Source organism: Enoplosus armatus, chromosome 13 (genome assembly GCF_043641665.1).
Source record: "Enoplosus armatus isolate fEnoArm2 chromosome 13, fEnoArm2.hap1, whole genome shotgun sequence".
In the NCBI taxonomy this organism is placed as follows: domain Eukaryota; kingdom Metazoa; phylum Chordata; class Actinopteri; order Centrarchiformes; family Enoplosidae; genus Enoplosus; species Enoplosus armatus.
Window position 1 is genome coordinate 1,031,270 of NC_092192.1, and position 20,699 is coordinate 1,051,968.

The 20,699-nt window shown below is 43.2% G+C and overlaps 5 protein-coding genes across 5 annotated transcripts; 3 read left to right on the forward strand and 2 right to left on the reverse strand.

Moving 5' to 3' along the window:
- Positions 1-95: 95 nt before the first annotated feature.
- On the forward strand, positions 96-1,046 carry LOC139294941 (olfactory receptor 5B17-like). Its single transcript, XM_070916947.1, has one exon. The coding sequence runs from the start codon at positions 96-98 to the stop codon at positions 1,044-1,046; it is 951 nt and encodes a 316-aa protein (XP_070773048.1).
- Positions 1,047-3,719: 2,673 nt separating this feature from the next.
- Positions 3,720-4,649, forward strand: LOC139294953 (olfactory receptor 52N5-like). The gene has a single exon (XM_070916970.1). It carries the CDS (start codon positions 3,720-3,722, stop codon positions 4,647-4,649), a length of 930 nt encoding a protein of 309 aa, XP_070773071.1.
- Positions 4,650-7,193: 2,544 nt separating this feature from the next.
- Positions 7,194-8,150, forward strand: LOC139294831 (olfactory receptor 5B17-like). The gene has a single exon (XM_070916768.1). It carries the CDS (start codon positions 7,194-7,196, stop codon positions 8,148-8,150), a length of 957 nt encoding a protein of 318 aa, XP_070772869.1.
- Positions 8,151-9,208: 1,058 nt separating this feature from the next.
- or6at1 (odorant receptor, family 6, subfamily AT, member 1) lies at positions 9,209-13,366 on the reverse strand. The gene is made up of 4 exons (XM_070917600.1): positions 13,324-13,366; positions 10,869-11,050; positions 10,120-10,782; positions 9,209-9,337 (listed from the first exon to the last, which is right to left on the reverse strand). The coding sequence occupies exons 1-4, from the start codon at positions 13,364-13,366 to the stop codon at positions 9,209-9,211; spliced, it is 1,017 nt and encodes a 338-aa protein (XP_070773701.1).
- A 3,642-nt stretch (positions 13,367-17,008) lies between these two features.
- Positions 17,009-17,953, reverse strand: LOC139294947 (olfactory receptor 52K1-like). Its single transcript, XM_070916954.1, has one exon. The coding sequence runs from the start codon at positions 17,951-17,953 to the stop codon at positions 17,009-17,011; it is 945 nt and encodes a 314-aa protein (XP_070773055.1).
- Between the last annotated feature and the right edge of the window lie 2,746 nt (positions 17,954-20,699).

Consider the following 20,699-nt stretch of genomic DNA (forward strand, 5'->3'; position numbering starts at 1 on the left):
ATGATGATGATGATCTTTATTGACACATCAGGTTTTGATGACTGAACTCTCTGTCTGTGATCCTCTCCAGGCCCCCCCCCCCACCCCCCTGCAGTATGGAGAACCAAACTTTCAATATGGATGTTCTACAGCTGGAGGGGTTAAAGGTCAGCCCCCAGTCCTCCATTCCCACATTCGTCCTCCTCCTCCTCATCTACATCTTCATCATGGTGTCCAACATCGGCCTGGTGGTCCTGATCCTCATGGAGAGGAGCCTCCATGAGCCCATGTATCTGCTCTTCTGCAACATGAGTGTTAACGATGCGTTCGGGGCCACGGCCGTCATTCCTCGTGTCCTGAGTGACGTTTTTATTCCAAACACAGACCGCTACATCCGTTACATCGACTGCGCCATTCAGGCCTTCTGTGCTCACTTTCATGGAGGCACCTCTCACACCGTGCTCATCATCATGGCCTTCGACCGCTACGTGGCCATCTGCAACCCCCTGCGATACGCCTCCATCATGACCAACCGGCTGGTGGTGACGCTGTCGCTGTCGGCCTGGGCGGTGGCCTTTCTCATGATTTCAGTGAGTGTAGGTCTCAGCGTCCGCTTGTCGCGCTGCCGGCGGGTTGTACTCAACCCGTTCTGCGACAACGCCTCCTTGTTCAAGCTGTCCTGTGAAAACGTTATTATCAACCACATCTACGGCCTCATCAGTGCCATGGTCACCATGTCAGCGTCCCTGTGCAGCGTCTCGCTCACCTACCTGAGGATCGTCATGGTGTGTTTGAGCAGTAAGAACAAGGCTCTGAACAGCAAAGCTCTGCAGACCTGCGCCACCCACCTGGCCGTGTACATCATCCTGCTCATGTCAGGCAACATCATCATCATCCTCCATCGCTTCCCTCACTTATCGGACCACAGGAAGCTGGCGTCCATCTTGTTCCACGTGGTCCCTCCTTCCATGAACGCTGTTATCTACGGACTGCAAATCAAAGCCGTCAGAGAAAAACTTCTGATCGTATTTAACAGGAATAAAATGACTGTGTCAGAGGTGAAATGACAAGACTGGAATAAATGTAAGGACAGTTAATGAAATACTTGACAAACGTAAATCCCACCATGTGTAGGATTTAAAAGTTCCTTAATCAGGTATATTCTAAAATGTAAAACAGCGTAGGTGGACTTTGTAGAACATTAACACAGTAAAGAGGTCTGTAAGCATTGCAGTGGCCCCTGCAACACAAGTGCATGATGGGACCATATGGGATGGGTCCCTGGAGACGAAGAAAACTGAGCATCACGTTGGGACTGATGGCTGCCTGTGTTCATGCTAATATGCTAACCGCATTTGAGCGTGACAAACTGGATGTTTTGTCTCCTTTATATTGTAATATTTTCTGATATACCATCATTGATTCGAGTGTAATTACACAAGCTCTTCATGAGATAAGTATTACATCTAGCATGGATGTGTTTTCATCATGAATCATCTTTAATTCAAAGAGAAAGGGTCCAGGCTAAACTCTGTGACCCTGTCTCCCCTCAACCCCCGATCGTCTCCAAACATTACAGCTGAACTGCATTGTCTCTGATAATGATTCTCTTTGAATAATAAATGAACAAAATTAGCAAAATGTCTTAAACAGGTTCGGTTGATGTACTTTGTGGGCAGCCCGAGTAAAGTCTGTCTGTGGGAAACACTAAAAGACATTATGCAGAAAGTTGAAAACCTTCAAAGGAAAGCTGTGAGGCTGTTCATGTTTGACTGGAAGCTATTCAGCTCATTCACATTTGTTTCATTTGAATATTTGAATAATATATAAAATGACTTCATCATGGAAACTGAGTCATTACAAAGTGCACAAAATGGTTTCTTCCTGTCGAAGGTGAGACGATAGTTGACGACAGTAGTTGTCTTGTGTTACTTCTGTAAACTGTCACCTATCGCACGCCGCAGCGCAGAGGCTGTTAGCTTTAGCTCGCTTGTGCTATTTCGTAGTGAACCTTGTGATGGATGAACGTTGTGTTATCACTGCTGCTGAAGAGTGAAGCCACAGTGGACTGATCAACGTGTGGATTTTACTTTGTTCAGTCTGTCTGTAGCCGGGTAGCTAAGGCTAGCTAGCTCTCTGGAGATATCGATGTCTTGTCCTGCACCGGTCCTCCTGAGTGGCTCCGCATGTCTTCCCTGAGACTAATATCCACGTTACAGTCGGCACTCGTGCGTCACAACAGTCGAAGAAAGTTAACTTCTGTAAAGAACGCATGTACTTGATACGAGTTTAACAAAGATGGATGCAACTTAAAAACATCATTAAGGTGTTTGGCTATGACGAAATCAAAGCCCTCAGGAGCGGAGGCCCAAAGTGGCCCGGAGCATCGTGAACCAGGGGCCGCTGAGTCGTCTCATAAAAGGCGTCAGTCAGTCCAAGTCTGGTCTGGCTTGGGGAGGTTCACGTCAACGGAGGTAAACCTGACGCACACTCATAAAGTTTAACAGTGGTGTCGTCGGTACTGAATGTGCTGCGTCGTATGTTACGTTGAGAAAGACGACGAGAGTTAAAGGTTAACACTGATGAACAAAATGATCTGTAGTCTGGAGAACTGGAAAAGAATCCAAGATGAAATGGAACGACAGCAGGAAAACAATAATCTGATGAAATGACTGAAAGGGTGAATGTTTCAGAGCTGCTTTTTTATTAAATGTTCATATTTGTTCTGTAAAAATGGTCACAGAGTCACGTGTGAACTCTTAAATATGAGATTTAAAGACCCTGTTGTTGCTGCTTCACTGCTGGACGGGTTGAATGTTGATTGAAATGTTGTTAATGGTGTTGCGTCTCACCAGTGAGGCTGTACGTTCCCAGGCTGCTGTGGAAATGAGTGAAATCACAGTGAACATAGAGCTGACCTTTGAGTTGTCTTTGAGGTGTTTTTAGGATCTGTAATTATTGAGATTCACTGTTGACTGTTGGCTTTTTGTACAACCTGACTTCTGTTTGGTGTCTATTTGTCCTGTTTTGACTTGAGAGACAGGTTGGACATTGTCCTGAAGCTAACCGTAAGACTTTCTCTTTGTGCCTGGATATGTGACATCTCAGCACGCAGTGAGAACGTTTATGTTTGAAGCCGGTTTCGTTCCTCCTTTAGGTTTAGAACGTGTCTCTGATTCTACATGCGATATTCACCTGTGACAGCGCTGATAACAAAGCTAATATAACTGCTGTGAAAACCTAAAATGATCTTGAAATGTTTGGATTTCAGTGCACCCTCCATGTTTTACTGGGTGCCTTGGCAACAGACCAAACTTACATTCAACCAGTGAAAACAAATATATTGAAAAATTAAAAGATATTCTAAATAATAGTGATAAACAGAACTGTGAGTGAAAAATGATCTTGATTTCAGTGTGACTAACTTTTACTGAAATTAAACAATTAAACAACTTCAAAATCACCTTAACAGGAGTTTTTTTTTTACGTTTGATTACTTTATTACGTGTACACACCTGTTACCTGTGTCAAAGAACTGAATCATGAAAACAATGTTTTTAATTTTTCAGGACGGGACTTTGGCTCTGTTGAATCAAGAGGTCACTTTATTCAACTTTCACCTTTTTAAACTCCTGATGATGATGATGATGATCTTCATTGACACATCAGATTTTGATGACTGAACTCTCTGTCTGTGATCCTCTCCAGCCCCCCCCCCCCCCCCCCCACCCCCCTGCAGTATGGAGAACCAAACTTTCAATATGGATGTTCTACAGCTGGAGGGGTTAAAGGTCAGCCCCCAGTCCTCCATTCCCACATTCGTCCTCCTCCTCCTCATCTACATCTTCATCATGGTGTCCAACATCGGCCTGGTGGTCCTGATCCTCATGGAGAGGAGCCTCCATGAGCCCATGTATCTGCTCTTCTGCAACATGAGTGTTAACGATGCGTTCGGGGCCACGGCCGTCATTCCTCGTGTCCTGAGTGACGTCTTCACTCCGGTCGCGCAGCGCTACATCCATTATTATGAGTGCGTCATTCAGGCCTTCTGTGCTCACTTTCACGCAGGCATCTCTCACGCCGTGCTCATCATCATGGCCTTCGATCGCTACGTGGCCATCTGCAACCCCCTGCGATACGCCTCCATCATGACCAACAGGGTGGTGGTGACGCTGTCGCTGTCGGCCTGGGGGGCAGCTTTCTTTTTGATTGTAATCCTCCTGAGCCTCAGCGTCCGCTTGTCGCGCTGCCGGCGGGTTGTACTCAACCCGTTCTGCGACAACGCCTCCTTGTTCAAGCTGTCCTGTGAAAACGTTATTATCAACCACATCTACGGCCTCATCAGTGCCATGGTCACCATGTCAGCGTCCCTGTGCAGCGTCTCGCTCACCTACCTGAGGATCGTCATGGTGTGTTTGAGCAGTAAGAACAAGGCTCTGAACAGCAAAGCTCTGCAGACCTGCGCCACCCACCTGGCCGTGTACATCATCCTGCTCATGTCAGGCAACATCATCATCATCCTCCATCGCTTCCCTCACTTATCGGACCACAGGAAGCTGGCGTCCATCTTGTTCCACGTGGTCCCTCCTTCCATGAACGCTGTTATCTACGGACTGCAAATCAAAGCCGTCAGAGAAAAAATTATCATCATATTTAAAAGGAAAAAATGACTTTGTGTGAGCTGAAATGACAAAACTGAGTTAAATGTAGAGGAAATGGTAATTAAAGTAGTGAAACGTTCCGTTTATATATATCTATATATCTATATATTTAGATAAACAGAATATCTGCCCGGCTGAAGCTGAAGGGTTGGCGGTTTGATCCCCGTCAGTGTGAGCAGCTGAATGAGATTAAGGAATATATATAAGAACTTCTGCTGTAACAGAAATAAAACCCCTCTGCACATTTCTGCTGTTATCTGTGAGGTTGTTGTCTTTATAGTCAGAAAACATTCAGACGCTAGCTTTAGCAGCTGTCAAGTCTATGCTATGACTTTATGCTCAGTATTTCAAATAACTGAATAAACTTTACGCATTAATATCTCCTTGTAACAGCTTCTTTATGGGAATGAATCCACTAGTGATAATAGTTCAGTTTCTTTATGCCAAAGTATTACAATATGGACGCGTCGTCACTATGTATTGTTCAAAGAAAGGACGGGTTGCTGGCCTTCACGTATGTGTGCGATGATAAAGACTGAGGACTCAAACGTCTGCCATGAAAATAAAGCAGCAGCATCGTTCTTGTGCACTAAAACAGCTGACGGCCAAAACCCCCGTGAGTCCACACAAACACTGACAACCTGCAGGATGATGCTGATGCCAAGTTGACAGCAACAGTCGCCTGGTGACTGTTGAGCAGCAGTATAAAGTGTCTGTCAGTCCACCTCCGGTCTGGCTGAAGGAGGTTCTCGTCAACAGAGGTAAACCTGACACACACACACACACACAAGCTAGCCAGGATGTCTTGATTGTGTCTGCTGTGTTTTAAAGGCAGAAAGCTGTGACAGAAACTGGTTTCCTGAAGAAAGCAGCGAGGTGTGTTTGTTCTGATGCTTTCAAGCTGCTTTGTTTTTTCATCAAAGCTACAGTTGGTAATATTATTGAATCATAACTTCAGTTGAAATAACTCATTTTTGGCCTTTGCATGACACTAACAATATCTAATTGAGGGGCTCCTTTAAAAAAATGTGTCTGTGATTCAAATTTAAACGTCAATGAAAGGAGAAGAAATGAAATAATATGAAACATGAATCTGTCCATGACGTGTTTACTGACCACATGACAACATTTTCATAAGCAGCATCTCTGGTTGATTAACTGAAATGATCTTTTTTCAGTCCTGTCGGTGGCACCGTGTCTGCAGACCGACTGACGAGACTCTCGAGTGTTTTCATGTGTTTTTAAGGCGCAGCAGCCGGAAGTGAAATCAGTTTGATGACACATGTTCATAAAGCTGAAAACAGGACTTTTGTGTCGATACCTGAGAACTTGATTCATGATTTCAGACTCCACGGTTTAATGCACTTCATCATGTTTTCTGTTGAAGGTTTCTGCTTAATTTCTCTTTTGACTTCAATATTTGTATATTTGAAACTTGTTTTATTTCTAATGTAAAGTCTAAAGTTGACTACAGAGTGAAAAGTGAAGGCAGTTTTCTTCAACTGCAGTGAAATTGTTTTGTTTTGTGACTGATTTTCTGTGACAGTGCTGCTTTTATTTTACACGTTAAAACGTACAAGTTCCTTTATCGACCATCGTCAGCATGTTGATGTAAATGTGTTACAACAAGTTGGACACAAACGCCAGAAAGACGAAACAGGAGAACATAAATGTATGAACTCATTTCCATTGTTTGATTTTCACATCAGATTTTGAAGCAGTGATATGTAAATAAATGGATATTTACATTCAAAGATGTGAAAACCTGAAATAGATTTCAGTTCAACCTCCATGTTGTTTTGGTGACGATGATGTCGTCCAACACGAACACATAAAGCAGCTTCGGTTATTTCAGATTTCTGGTTTGCAGTCAGCGGGTGTGTGTGATGTTTGTCCTCCACCACCATGATACATTTATTTATTTATTTTAAAATATAAAATAACTGAGGATGTTTGTTTTTTTCAAACTGTGTTGTGTTGTTATGTTTTTTGATTGTTGCTCATGAAGACATGAATATTGAGTATTTTGGAGAAGAGCGTCGAGGGAAACGTTGGCGGGGAGTGACTTCCCGGATCGAGAGGGGGGCGACATCACGACACCCTGTTTAAAATCAAGTCACTGTGTAAGGAGTGGCCTCGGAAGGCAACGGGCCCAGTGCATTCTGGTTGTTGTAGGTTTTCTACCTTTGGAGCAAAAGGGAATACCACAGCCCCGTTTCTCTGTTTTCTCTGGTCATGTAGCATCAGTTTCAAACATGTTAGCGTCTTTCTGCTGCACAGACAGCCGAAAAGGGACAAGGGGACAATGAGACAAATAACTACGTTATTTATATATAATCTGTGTGAAATATCTGAAGTCAATGAAAAACAGGTGTGTTCTTTTGTTCCTGTTCTTTTTTTGCCGTACTCAGGCTCTATTGGATTTTTCTCAAGACATTTCGAGGTTATTTCACACACGTGACTTCTTGTCAGCTCCTCTTTATTAGCAGCATCACGGACACAGTGCTGACTGAACTCTGTCTGTGGTCCTCTCCAGGTTCCTCCCCCTGCAGGATGGAGAACCAGACTTTCAATGCAGACATTATATTCATCGAGGGGTTAAAGGTCAGCCCCCAGTCCTCTGTTCCCGCCTTCGTCCTCCTCCTCCTCATCTACATCTTCATCATGGTGTCCAACATCGGCCTGGTGGTCCTGATCTTCATGGAGAGGAGCCTCCATGAGCCCATGTATCTGCTCTTCTGCAACATGAGTGTTAACGATGCGTTCGGGGCCACGGCCGTCGTTCCTCGCCTGCTCAGTAATGTTTTCACTCCGATCGCAGACCGGTACATCCGTTACGTAGACTGTGTCGTTCAGGCCTTCGCCTCTCACTTTCACGCAGGCACTTCTCACGCCGTGCTCATGATCATGGCCTTCGATCGCTACGTGGCCATCTGCAACCCCCTGCGATACGCCACCATCATGACCAACAGGATGGTGGCGAAGCTGTCGGTGGGGGCCTGGGTGGTGGCCTTCATCTCTGTTGCGATCCTCCTGGGTCTCACCATCCGCCTGACGCGCTGCAGGCGGGTTATAATCAACCCGTTCTGCGACAACGCCTCCTTGTTCAAGCTGTCCTGCCAGAACCTTCTCATCAACCACATCTACGGCCTCGGCAGCGCCGTGGTCATCCTGGGCTCCTCCCTGTGCAGCGTCTCGCTCACCTACCTGAGGATCGCCATGGTGTGTTTGAGCAGTAGGAACAAGGCTCTGAACAGCCGGGCGCTGCAGACCTGCGCCACCCACCTGGCCGTGTACCTGATCATGTTGGTTGCGTCCTTCACCCCCATGATCATGCACCGCAGCCCCGAGTGGGCGGACAACGGGAAAGTGGCGTCCGTCATGTTCCACGTCGCCCCCCCGGCCCTGAACCCCATCATCTACGGGCTGCAGTGTAAAGAGCTGAGACAGAAGATCGCCAGCGTGCTTCACAAGAATAAAGTCATGGAAGTGAAAACTTTGCATAAATAAAAATGCACACGGCCCCTAAAACAAAGGTCTCATCAGTCAAGAACCTTGAGTTCTCCTCAACAGTTTCAGGGGAATTTAAGGTCAAATTTGTTCTCACCAAAGCTTTTTCTTTAACATCAAGTTGAATTTGAGCGTATTTTGATGTCTGCAGTGAAATGTCTCAAACTTTACAGAAAATCATAAAAATTGGATTATACTCAATTGTTTTTTCTATTTTTAATCTGACTTTGTCATATTTCACGTTGACAACTTTGTATGTGTTGACATGTGATAATATTTCACATACATTTCAATTGATTAAGCTTGTTTTTTTGTATTCAATACAATCATCTGTCCTAATTAAACATCCCGCTGGTCACTTTCATAAAAACTTTATTGAATTTTACATTATTATTCTTTCAAAATATGGTCACTTCATATGCATATGGGCTCACAGGAGATTTCAGACACAGTTATATTGTTTGTTTGAATAATATGCTTTTAATACAGAATGTTTGAATGTGTCAAAAGTAAATCTTCATTTCTACATAATCAACTTGGAGCTTCCTCCTTATCCTGAATATAAAAGTATGGTCTGCATGTGACCTAATTATTATTATTATTATTATTATTATTATCCAAAAAACACATTTCCTCCACTACCTCGAGAAGGAATCTACCCATGCAGATAGTTTCCATTTTTTTGTTCAGGTTTTGAGATATTTAAGACTTCCCCCGGGGATCAATAAAGTATTTCTGATTCTGATTCTGGGGAGAAGTCAAAGGGAATCAGCTGCCTGATTGAACCCTTAATTAGGCTGCAATTGGGCACCTGGAGCCCCTAATGTTGTTTAGGGTGCCACACAAGTCGCATGCTCTAATAGAAGGTGCAAACAGCAAAGCATTGGACATGAATTCTGAGACATAAACAGGATCATAAACTAGTTTAATGTGACCCCAGAAAGCAGGTTTCACACAGTAAGTTTTGTGTACAGACAGCTGAACAAACATCATATGATGTGTCACAATATACAAAACAGAGAGGTCACTACAGGACGTTAAGACGGCTGGATGTCCAGTTAGCAGAGTGGCAGGTTTTCTTTCGCAGTCAGGACACTGTGCTGACGTCCTTCATGGGAAACACTGCAGCAGGTCTGAACCTGCTCAGAGTCCTTCTGACGGACTCTCGCAGCTCCCTGTTCCTCAGACTGTAGATCATCGGGTTTAGGAAAGGAGTCAGAGCAGTGAACAGCATAGACACAATGATACGAGCCTGAAACAAAATGAAATATAATGCTTTATTGAACACGCAAAGGTCAAAGGAGGTTGGTCAGTCTGTCGTCAACTCTTCAAAAATGATTGGCGGTTTGGGATTTCCATTAAATTTGCTATGAGTGCTTGTGGTTCCCAAATGGCCATGCAGCATCAACATGGTTCCTAATACTTTTGGTGACCACCAGACTTTTTATCGAGGTACTTTGATACTTTTGACCTGATTTTTTTTGGCCTTCTGCAGTGAGTGGAGTTGTTCATCATGTGACTTACGTTTGGGTTCAAGAATTCACTTTCCATTCATCTCACAAAACTCCTGAATCTGAGTTTTCAAGTTCAACACTCTTTTCAGCAATTTGAGACATCTGACATCTTTGTGGTGGGTCAGGGCTGTGTGTTCAGAGTCTTGGTCCTCCAATGCAACAAACTGTCTGTGGTTTAAGGTAACAGAAATTCAAAACGTAGGTCACATGATAACAACTAAAACATGTCCATGACAACTTAGCAACTTCATCTGCTGAGCAAGGCCCCAGGTTGATAGATTTGGAAACACAAGGCAAGTGAAGTTTTGTCACATTGCTGTTTCCAAGGTCAAGAATGAACCTTCAAACTCTTTGCTCGTCGTGTTTAAAATACTGGTGCTGAATACAGGACCTTAATTGTTTTAGTGGACATACGTAAGACGTATTAAGGTAAAGCTGGACGATTAGTCTCGTACCTCTGGTGAAAAGTTTCCCATCCGGTAGGAGATGAATACACAGGAGGCCGAGCTGTAAGAGATGGACACCACAGTCAGGTGGGCGGCACACGTCCCGAAGGCCTTCAGCCTCTGAGCGACACCCATCTTCAACATGGAAACACCAATCAGGACATAGGAGGTGAGGATGAGGACTCCTGTGGTCAGTAGCGAGAATATGGCGAAGGAAACTGACACTATGTTATCCACGGAGGTGTCAGCGCACACCAGCCGCCTCACAGACGACAGGTCGCACCAGCCGTTCCTCACCACATTCGGGCCACAGTAAGGCCGCCGCCAGGTCATGGAGGTGGCCGGCAGCGTGCAGAAGGTGCCGAAGCCCCAGGCTCCTGCAATGAGGAGCAGCTGGACGGGCCGGGTCATGACGGCATTGTAGTGCAGAGGGTTGCAGATGGCCACGTAGCGGTCGTACGCCATGACGGTCAGGATGGCATAGTTGGTAACGCCTAGCTGAATAAAGAAGTGCATCTGGAGGAAGCAGCCCGGGACGGAAATGGTTTTCATGTCCATCAGGAAGCTGGACAACATGCTGGGGATGGTGGTGGTGGTGTAGACAATGTCCACAAAGGAGAGGTTGTAGAGGAAGAAATACATGGGAGTGCTGAGCTTCGGATCAGTCAGCGCCTGCGTGAGAAAAAACAGTGGCAGTGATTACGATACTAATCGTTTCACCTTCGTCAGACTGAGTAACAGTGAGCTTTGTTTTGCACCACAAAGATGATCATGCTGTTTCCCCCCAGGATGACGATGTAAGCCAGCAGCAGGATGACAAAAAGGATTATCCTTTTCTCGCCGAGGTTAGGGAGGCCCTGGATGATGAAGAAAGTGACGCCATCAGGCTCCCAGGTGCTGTTAACAGACCTGTGATTGGTGGACGTGGGCAGGTATGTCTCTGGAGAAGGAGTGAGGTGATAGAGGCGTCAGTGTTGATCCACAGACATTTCCATCACTATTATTCATGCAGATAGACATAGATTGTGTATGTGAATGCTACGAAATATAAAAACACCAGGCCAATGAACACACTCATGAACAGCCTCTCTGTCTCCTAATGATTATCTTTATCTCATTAACATAATGAGGAAACATTTGTAATGAACGTATCTACAAAAATGTGTTTTCCTACATTACCCACACGTAGCATCTGAAGCATGATTAAACTCTTTCAAGGCTCTGTTCAGGAACTCTAAACTCTCGGTTAATCTCCCTGAACTTAAAGCTACAGTTGGCAATATTATTAAATTATAGTTTCGGTTTGAATAACACATTCTGACCATTGCATGTCACCAACAATATTTAATTGATCCTATTTAAATGTGACGTCTGTGAGCACCCGCCCCCTTTGTATTTAGTTTTTTTATTTTTTAAACTGGACCAGGTCTGAATCAAACAACCAATCAGGGTAATCAGGTGTTCTGCGTTGTGATTCCTCTCTTCCAACCGTTCTGATTCACTCTCCAGTGGAACCTTCTGTAGAACGGCCTTGTTTGTACAGAGTCGATGTGATTGGCCAGTTACGTGCTAGCTAACCCTGATTGGTTGTTTGATTCAGGTGTGGTCCAGTTTTTTAAGACTGAATACAAAGGGGCGGGTCACATTTCTTTAAAGGAGCCCTTCGATTAGCTTGAACCACACGCCCACCACCGACCAACTACTCATGTAACAGCTTCTGTACAGGAAAAGAATAATCCAGGAAGCAATTTTGTGTCCTTGAAAATGTAATTATCAAAACGAATTAGTAGTATATAAATGTAATCTCTCGGCAGGGTTGTAATACAATACAACATATGTGTTGTAGAGGGGCCTCTGGCAGTAGGAAGGAGTCAGTATTGCAAACATGGGGAGGCATCTAACATTAGTGGACCAGAAGACCAGGATAGTGGTCGAAAGTAACTACATTTACTCAACTACTGTATTTAAGTACTATGTTTATATACTCGAGTATTTTCATTTTCAGCTACATTTCACAGGGAAAACCTTTTATTATTCTTATTAGTACATTTATCTGACAGCTTTAGTTACTGTCAGATTAACATTTTAAAAATGATAAACGTTGAGGGGTTAAACTACCAAACACTAACATATATAAAGTATGGTAATTAAAATTAGCTCCACTAATGAGTACTTTTACTATTGACAATATATGTTTTGTTGCCAATACTTTGTATTTAAGTAACATTTTGAATGTGTAACTGATTATGTTTACAGTGTGATATTGATATTTGTAGTGAAGTACCAGATGGACTTCTTCCACCACTGCAGGCATGACGCTACCTCAGCATCAACAGGCAGCGAGAGCTTTTTCTTTCAAGGAAGCTCAAAAGCAGAAAAAAAGTGTGACAAAATAATCTCAATTTGAGGTTATTGTCACCCATTTTATTCTTCCACATAATCACAAGGTCAGGAAGAAAAGCTATAAAAACAAGTAAAAAAACATTCCCACGTGTACATGAACCAGGTTTTGACGGGCCATTAAAAGTTTATCTGAAGCTCAAATGAGGCTTCAGCTGTCTGAGTTACTTAAATCAGGAGAGTATCTTCCAAAGTTACAGTTATTCCCTCTTTTTCATTATGAAGTCAGGACAGAAAATTATGTTTGTAAGTTGTCTATTTTCGTGTTTTTTATAGCTGTTTTTCATGGGAGACACATGAAACCAGATTCCTCCTGATGGTCTTATTTGGTCTCATAAGAATACGTGTTACCTTCTCCAGAGGGAAGATACTTCTCAACATACTGGGTTGATTTTGCAATAACTATTATTATTTTCACACATTCAGCAGTTTGTTTAAACAATAAGGAAGTAAAATCAGGTCTGGAGGAGATCTGTGAGAGAGCCAGCTTCTGTCGTTCTCAAGAAAAGTAGATTTTAAGCTCCGACAACATGCATGCTGCTTCCCCTTGTTGATGACACCATGATACCGGTGAAATCACGTGTGTGTGTCGAGATTACAAATCAGAATAACATGTTTACCGTATCAGATACACAAACAAGACGCATGAATGCAGTTTACAGCTATGACATTGTAAGATAAGAGCATGATAATAAATAATTAAATAAAACAAATATATTCCTGATGAAGTTATGACTCATCAGCTTGATTGCAGCGGGCATCACAGACACAACAGTCCACCACACAATCACCAACACAGAAACACTCACAGACCTCTGGGGCTTTCAGGTGAAATATCAAACGGTAAAAGCTCCATCCGTCCTCAGCAAACAGACGGACAGACGGACAGAGGAATAGATGGACGGATGTGGACAAATCTGCTGTCAACACACAACAAGTGAGGAATCATTCACACTGGGGAAATGAAAAGCTTTGTATGTGACTTCACCTGTTCAACCTGTTCAAGCTCAGTTTGACACCAACAAACAAAACACCACTTCATATCAGCCTTTTTAAAAGTGCAAATATCTGAACATGGTTTATAGAATATTTGAAAAGATGCCATCGTCTTACCTGAGCGTGTGAATCAGACTTTGTCAGGCTTCGTCAGGTAAAGATAGAACCTCATCTTACGTCCACACGGCACCTTTTCAAGAGCAACCGACCTTTTTTCTGATTATAATGGAGATTATAGTGAAGCCGAGCAACATTAATTACACAAAGTGACATCAGATCGCTGGCATTAAAAATGTAAATTGTACACAAGATAGCAAAAGGATACCAAAGGGACCTATTTTTAGTCACCTCTGTGGCTATAAACAAGCATCTGGAAGGAAAACACAAGAAATATAATTGTCTTGTTGTTTGAACTCATTAACGATTAATTATAGAAACCTTTATTTTAATTGCTTGTGTGTGTGTGTGTGTGTGTGTGTGTGTGTTGTGAGGACCGTACCTGTTGTTGATTCTTTGGATTTCACCAGTTAGTCTGAGTCACTACTACGACTTCTTTCAAAGTTTCAGAGTTCATTTACAGTTAAATAGTAAAACAAATGCGTTCATACGTACAAAAATAGATTACAACAAATAGATTACAATAAATAGATCACAATAAATGAGGCTAAAAGCCTGCGGCGCCAGCAGCTCTGTCAGCTTCTAACGTACCAATTCATAAAACCTTCAAAACCATCAAACAAGACTGGAGTCCACAGCCATGTTGGGGCTCTGTTCTGAGACACAGCGGTGCTTTGAGCTAAATGCTAACTCACTCATAATGACAGCGCTAACATGCTGATGTTTAGCAGGAGATGTTTCTCTCCCCTCATTCTGAGCCACAGATTTGAACCTCATGGTGGCGCTAGATGAAACCGACCGACCGACACTGTGACCACAATGAACAGGGCCGAAGTATGATCTGGAACTGTGTCTTTGTACCCAAATGGTGTACAGACTTTACAAATCGAGTCTTGAATTGTACCTGGACATACACTATATTGCAAAAGTATTCACTCACCCATCCAAATAATTGAAATCAGGTGTTCCAATCACTTCCATGGCCACAGGTGTATGAAATCATGCACCAAGGCATGCAGACTGTTTCTACAAACATTAGTGAAAGAATGGGTCGCTCTCAGGAGCTCAGTGATGTCCAGCGTGGTACTGTGATAGGATGCCACCTGTGCAACAAGTCCAGCCGTGAAATTTCCTCGCTCCTAAATATTCCACAGTCAACTGTCAGTGGTATTATAACAAAGTGGAAGCGATTGGGAACGACAGCAACTCAGCCACGAAGTGGTAGGCCACGTAAAATGACGGAGAGGGGGCAGCGGATGCTGAGGCGCATAGTGCGCAGAGGTCGCCAACTTTCTGCAGAGTCAATCGCTACAGACCTCCAAACTTCACAGTGCGTAGAGAGCTTCATGGAATGGGTTTCCATGGCCGAGCAGCTGCATCCAAGCCGTACATCACCAAGTGCGATGCAAAGCGTCGGATGCAGTGGTGTAAAGCACGTCGCCACTGGACTCTAGAGCAGTGGAGACGCGTTCTCTGGAGTGACGAATCTGGCGATCTGATGGACGAGTCTGGGTTTGGCGGTTGCCAGGAGAACGGTACTTGTCTGACTGCATTGTGCCAAGTGTAAAGTTTGGTGGAGGGGGGATTATGGTGCGGGGTTGTTTTTCAGGAGCTGGGCTTGGCCCCTTAGTTCCAGTGAAAGGAACTCTGAATGCTTCAGCATACCAAGAGATTTTGGACAATTCCATGCTCCCAACTTTGTGGGAACAGTTTGGGGACGGCCCCTTCCTGTTCCAACATGACTGCACCAGTGCACAAAGCAAGGTCCATAAAGACATGGACGAGAGAGTTTGGTGAGGATGAACTTGACTGGCCTGCACAGAGTCCTGACCTCAACCCGATAGAACACCTTTGGGATGAATTAGAGCGGAGACTGAGAGCCAGGCCTTCTCGTCCAACATCAGTGTGTGAACTCACAAATGGGCTTCTGGAAGAATGGTCAAAAATTCCCATAAACACACTCCTAAACCTTGTGGAAAGCCTTCCCAGAAGAGTTGAAGCTGTTATAGCTGCAAAGGGTGGACCGACGTCATATTAAACCCTATGGATTAAGAATGGGATGTCACTTAAGTTCATATGCGAGTCAAGGCAGGTGAGCCAATACTTTTGGCAATATAGTGTATAATCACTGATGAGAATATCACGCTTCATCCAGAAAAGGTCAGGCGGCTGGATTCACCCTCACGCCATCTGCTCAATGTGATCTGCTCGTGTAGCATCACTCCACTCGAGTCGGGTCAAGTCGGTTTTATTTCACTCACGGGGCTTTACAATCTGTACAGCAAACGGCAGCCTCTGTCCCCAGGCCCTCGTGTGTGGTATGGTGTATGGTTGGTGGGGGGGGGGGGGTCACCCTGCTTTGACACCGCAGCAGCATCTGCACCTCAGCTGCTACTGATGATGGCCTCTCTTCTAGTGCAGTTTGCTGGTTGTTCTTCTTGGCTGGTATTTGCACCAAAGGGGCCTTGAAGGACTCATCCTTGCATGTGTCTACTGACTTAATAAGGTTTATGTTCACCTCTGCCCCCCCCTACCTCAAAGATGCCCAGACTATGACATATCGAATCAAACTGCCCACAGCTTTTTAGTGAAGTCTGCAACAGATTTTCATCCAAACTACGACAGCTTAAGAACATTCTTTATTCACCTCATGATGAGACTTTTTACATTGAATTTATGGCAGTTTGGAATCAAACCCTTCAGTGGATCATGAGGATGTTACATTAACAAAAAGTTTTTTGTCCTGTGCATGACAGTACAGGAGTTTGCTCTGTTAGATCAGGTGTGTTTTTGTATTTCACAGCCTCTCAGTTACAAGTACAGTACAAAACATTTGAGTAATACTTGATTCCAGGTACTTAACAGAGACCTGAGATCACGGCCGCCCAGACTGCCAACCCGGCCAAGTATTTCTCAGGTGTCCCCTGTATTGCATCCCCAGATTGGAAAGCTGGACTGGGTGCTGCTCCATGCAGGACCTTCAGCTCACCGGGCAGGAAGTGGGAAGCAGGATGGGCAGCACCTCAGCAGCTGGACCTCATACAGGGGACCACACATCCTACTTGGCATACATATCAAAAACGCAAAAATGGGAAGCAACACGGGGCGCGCGACAATCAAAAAGCTATTAATCTTTCCAAATGATTAATTATTCATTTCTTTTATACATCAGAGGGAAGATGCCACTTTGTCAGAATATTACTGGTTTTAAATACGCACAGCAATGCTACCACAGCAGTTGAAGTTATGGTCCTGGTTCCACTCATGCACTGTAGTCAGAAGAAAATAAAGACAAAACCCTGATTTATTTGAGTATTTTCCAGTGAGATGAGGGAATTAAAACCCGAAAAAAGACAAAACGACAAAAGACAAAACCCTGATTTATTTAAAATGTGGGCTTAACTTTTCTAAGATGAAACATATTCGACAAACACTTGTGTATTTCTTGCGACTGCAGCCCGTAGATAACGGGGTTGAGGCTGCCGGGAATAACATTAAAGAGAATGGCAGAAATCTTCCTGTACTCTGCGTACTGAGGGAAGCGATGGAGGGTGATGAGGATCAACCCACTGACCAGCATGATCAGATACAGGCACAGGTGAGTGCTGCAGGTCTTCAAGGCTTTACTGTTTAAAGACTTGCTCTTACTGGTCAGACAGGCCACTGTGATTTTAGAGTAGGTGAGGACTATACTGCCGATAGAGGACGAGAGCAGGACCACGGTGAACGCGAGGCCGTAGATGTTATTGATGGACACACTCTCACAGGAGAGCTTAAACAGGGAGGCATTGTCACAGTAAGGGTTCATGATCAGGGTCCTGCATCGGTTCAGCCGGACGGTCAGACCGAGCAGAATCCCAACCAGAACGAAGGCCACTCCCCAGGCAGAAACTGTCAGCTTGATCACCATCCTGTTGGTCATTATGGTTGAATAGTGCAGGGGATTGCAGATGGCCACGTATCTGTCGAAGGCCATGATCATGAGCACAGTGTGTGCGTTGGTGCCGAACATGTGTGCAGTAAAGGCCTGCATCACACACTCATAGAAATGAATGAGGCGCTCAGAGGGGGGCACGTGGATGTCCGTGAGCACCCGTGGAACCAGGAGAGAGTTTCCCATGACATCATTTATCGACAGGTTACAGAAGAGGAGATACATGGGCTGGTGAAGGCTTCTCTCCGTCCATATCAACACCACGATGCCCACGTTGGCAATTAAGATGAACACGTAGGCCGAGAGCAGGAAGAAGAAGGCCGGGTACTTGTTAGTCCTGGTGATGCTTAACCCCTCCAGCTGAAGAGTGAGACTGTTGTACGTATAGTTTTCCATCTGAGCTACAGTGAGCAGAGAGAGAGGAAGGGAAACATGAATGACAACGAAGCTGGAACTTTAAATTCTACAACTGAAGAAAAAGACGAGTAGTAGTACTCAAGTGTACTCAAAGGTACACAGCACAGCACTTTAGCTCTGTACAGTTACAGAAATCTGACTCTTCTATCGTTGCTTTACATTTAGCTGCACTAATTCAATTCAGTTCAATTCAGTTTTATTTAAATGGCGCCAAATCACAACAAAAGTCACCTCATGACACTTTACAAACAGAGCAGGTCCAGAGCGACTCTTCATAATGTTATTACAGAGACCAGCAGGTCCCACCATGAGAAGCACTAACATCCACCTGCTCCAGCTGCAGCAGTGCAACACAAACCAGTGAACGTGGAGCGTCAATATGTAAGCAGCAGCTGCACATCTGTTGAGTATCGACAGATATACACAGTCCATTTATACAGAGAAGATTTGTGAGACTACATGTAGTCGTCAGATTGAACACTCCACGATCTTAAAATGATCTTTATTTCTACATCTTTTCTAACTGTATTCTACATGTGATTGTATCTGGTGGATTTTCTATCTATGACAAATCCAGTAAACTACACTTATAACACCAGATGTGTAAATCATTTGCATCTGCAAGGGTTTAGAACAACTGTGGTAATTCTTTATCGGGTTCAGAGGATTTCCCATCATGTGATTTAAATTTCTGCGAAACCCTCAAAAAGAGAACCCTTCAAACATTATGTAGATGTTGCCGTGCAAACATGAAATCTTGAATAAATTAGCTTACTCTAATAATAATTCTATTGCATCCAATCTGATCTTATTTCTAAGTGAAGAGACACATTGCCTGAGCACAAAGTCGCACAAAGAAATCATTTCAGGTGAATGCTGAGTCAGTAAAGCAACAATAATAACCTCTTGTCTTCCACAACAGACTGCAGGTCTTCTTCTTCAGGTCTCCTCTCACATGTAAGTCTGTTTTATCAGCATTATGTCCTCTGGGAACATCTCGATCATCATCAAGAAAACATTATGTAACGTTCATGGGGTTATGAACACGTGTTTTTAACATCTGATAATCTAGATGTTGGAGTACATAGACCACATACTGTACATCTATAACCCTTATTGATAACAACTCTCTGTGTACTGGCTTTATTTACTCTGACAAATCTGATCATTTTCCAGGTTTTCAACTTACTATGATTAATATGGTAAGCACAGAAGATACTAAATGCTAACATCTACATTTAATGAATGTTTTCTTTTTGTTAACATTCCTAAAATATAAATCTCTAGTTAGACTATAATGTGGTTTATGGACCCAAAGGTCTCCAATAATCAGACCAAAGTTTATTTAAAATATATTTAAAACGATCCACCTTGGATTTGTCAATCTACAAGATACAGAAACACATTTAACCATTTAATATAAATTGCAAAGACAAAATATGCCACAAACATTTAAACATGGAAACCAGCTCTTAAATAAGAAAAAGACATCTCTAATCATGTCTTTACAATTCATTTATGAATAAATAAATAAATATATATATACATATATTTGCTCCAGAGAGTGAGGTAATTGATATTATATCTAAAGCGAGGAGCTCAGCAGCAGGTCGTTAAACCTGTGGAGATTGTTTTCTTATTATGGCCCTCTTTCTATCTGTCCATGCTTTTCAAAAATACTTTGGAAAGTTTGGTGTATAATAAAATCTTCAAGAGCGAAGCAATTTGTATGAACATCAGAATGGATTCAGAAATAAATCATTCCACAAACATGGCTGTTATTCAGCTGGTTGACAAAATGTAGTTCTTGTACAAAAGTTCTGGGCGCTAAAAAGTTCCTGTTCACAGTTTGCAGGGCTGGGGGGGGGGTTCAACTTGCCTAATCGTCCTGGTTCTTCAGGGACTTTTAGTTCAGATTGTGGTTCCAGAGATTAGTTCCTTTGGTTCCATAGTTCCTGGTACTTTTTGGTGGAAAAGAATTAAATTGAAATGGTTTAAGTTAAACAAACTTTCTTTGAATGTTAATAACCTAATTTTATGATCATGACATAATAGCGATAATGCCAAAACGTTGTTGTAAACTAAATAAACAAGTAATCTCTTTTAGTGTCACATCAACCATTTCTTGTTTTTTTCTCTCTGGAGTAAGATAACAAAATCTATTGGTATTATCAATAAAATGTGTAATTTAGTTCATCGCAAAAAGTGTAGTTAATTCACATATCTCAATATTATTAGGGCTGCAACTTATTCCACCAACCTTATTAAGATCCTTTCTTTACAGAAAATACACTTTCTCTCTCTCTCTCTCTCTCTATATATATATATATATATATGTATATACACACAAATCCAGTAATCATCCAGTAATCAGGAAAACAGAATGTGTCAGCGATGATTGACAACTTGTCCAGTGTGCACCCTGCCTGTCCCATGAACCTGCAAAAGACAAGCAGGTGTAGACAATGGTGGACGGAAATACATTACTATACTTTTAACTTTGATTTCAGTTAACTTTCCTAATAAATAAAAAATGTTTTATATCTTGATGAGTTTGCGAGACACAGAGAACCAAATGTGGTCTCCATCCAGGGATCCATGCTGTGTTACACAAACGGGGGTGTTCTGGGAAATGTAAGACAGCAGCAGGAGAGAAATTCAAAAACAATCCAGTTGTCACAGATCTCACCAAAAGCAATCCAGCATGAATGAACATTATAATGTG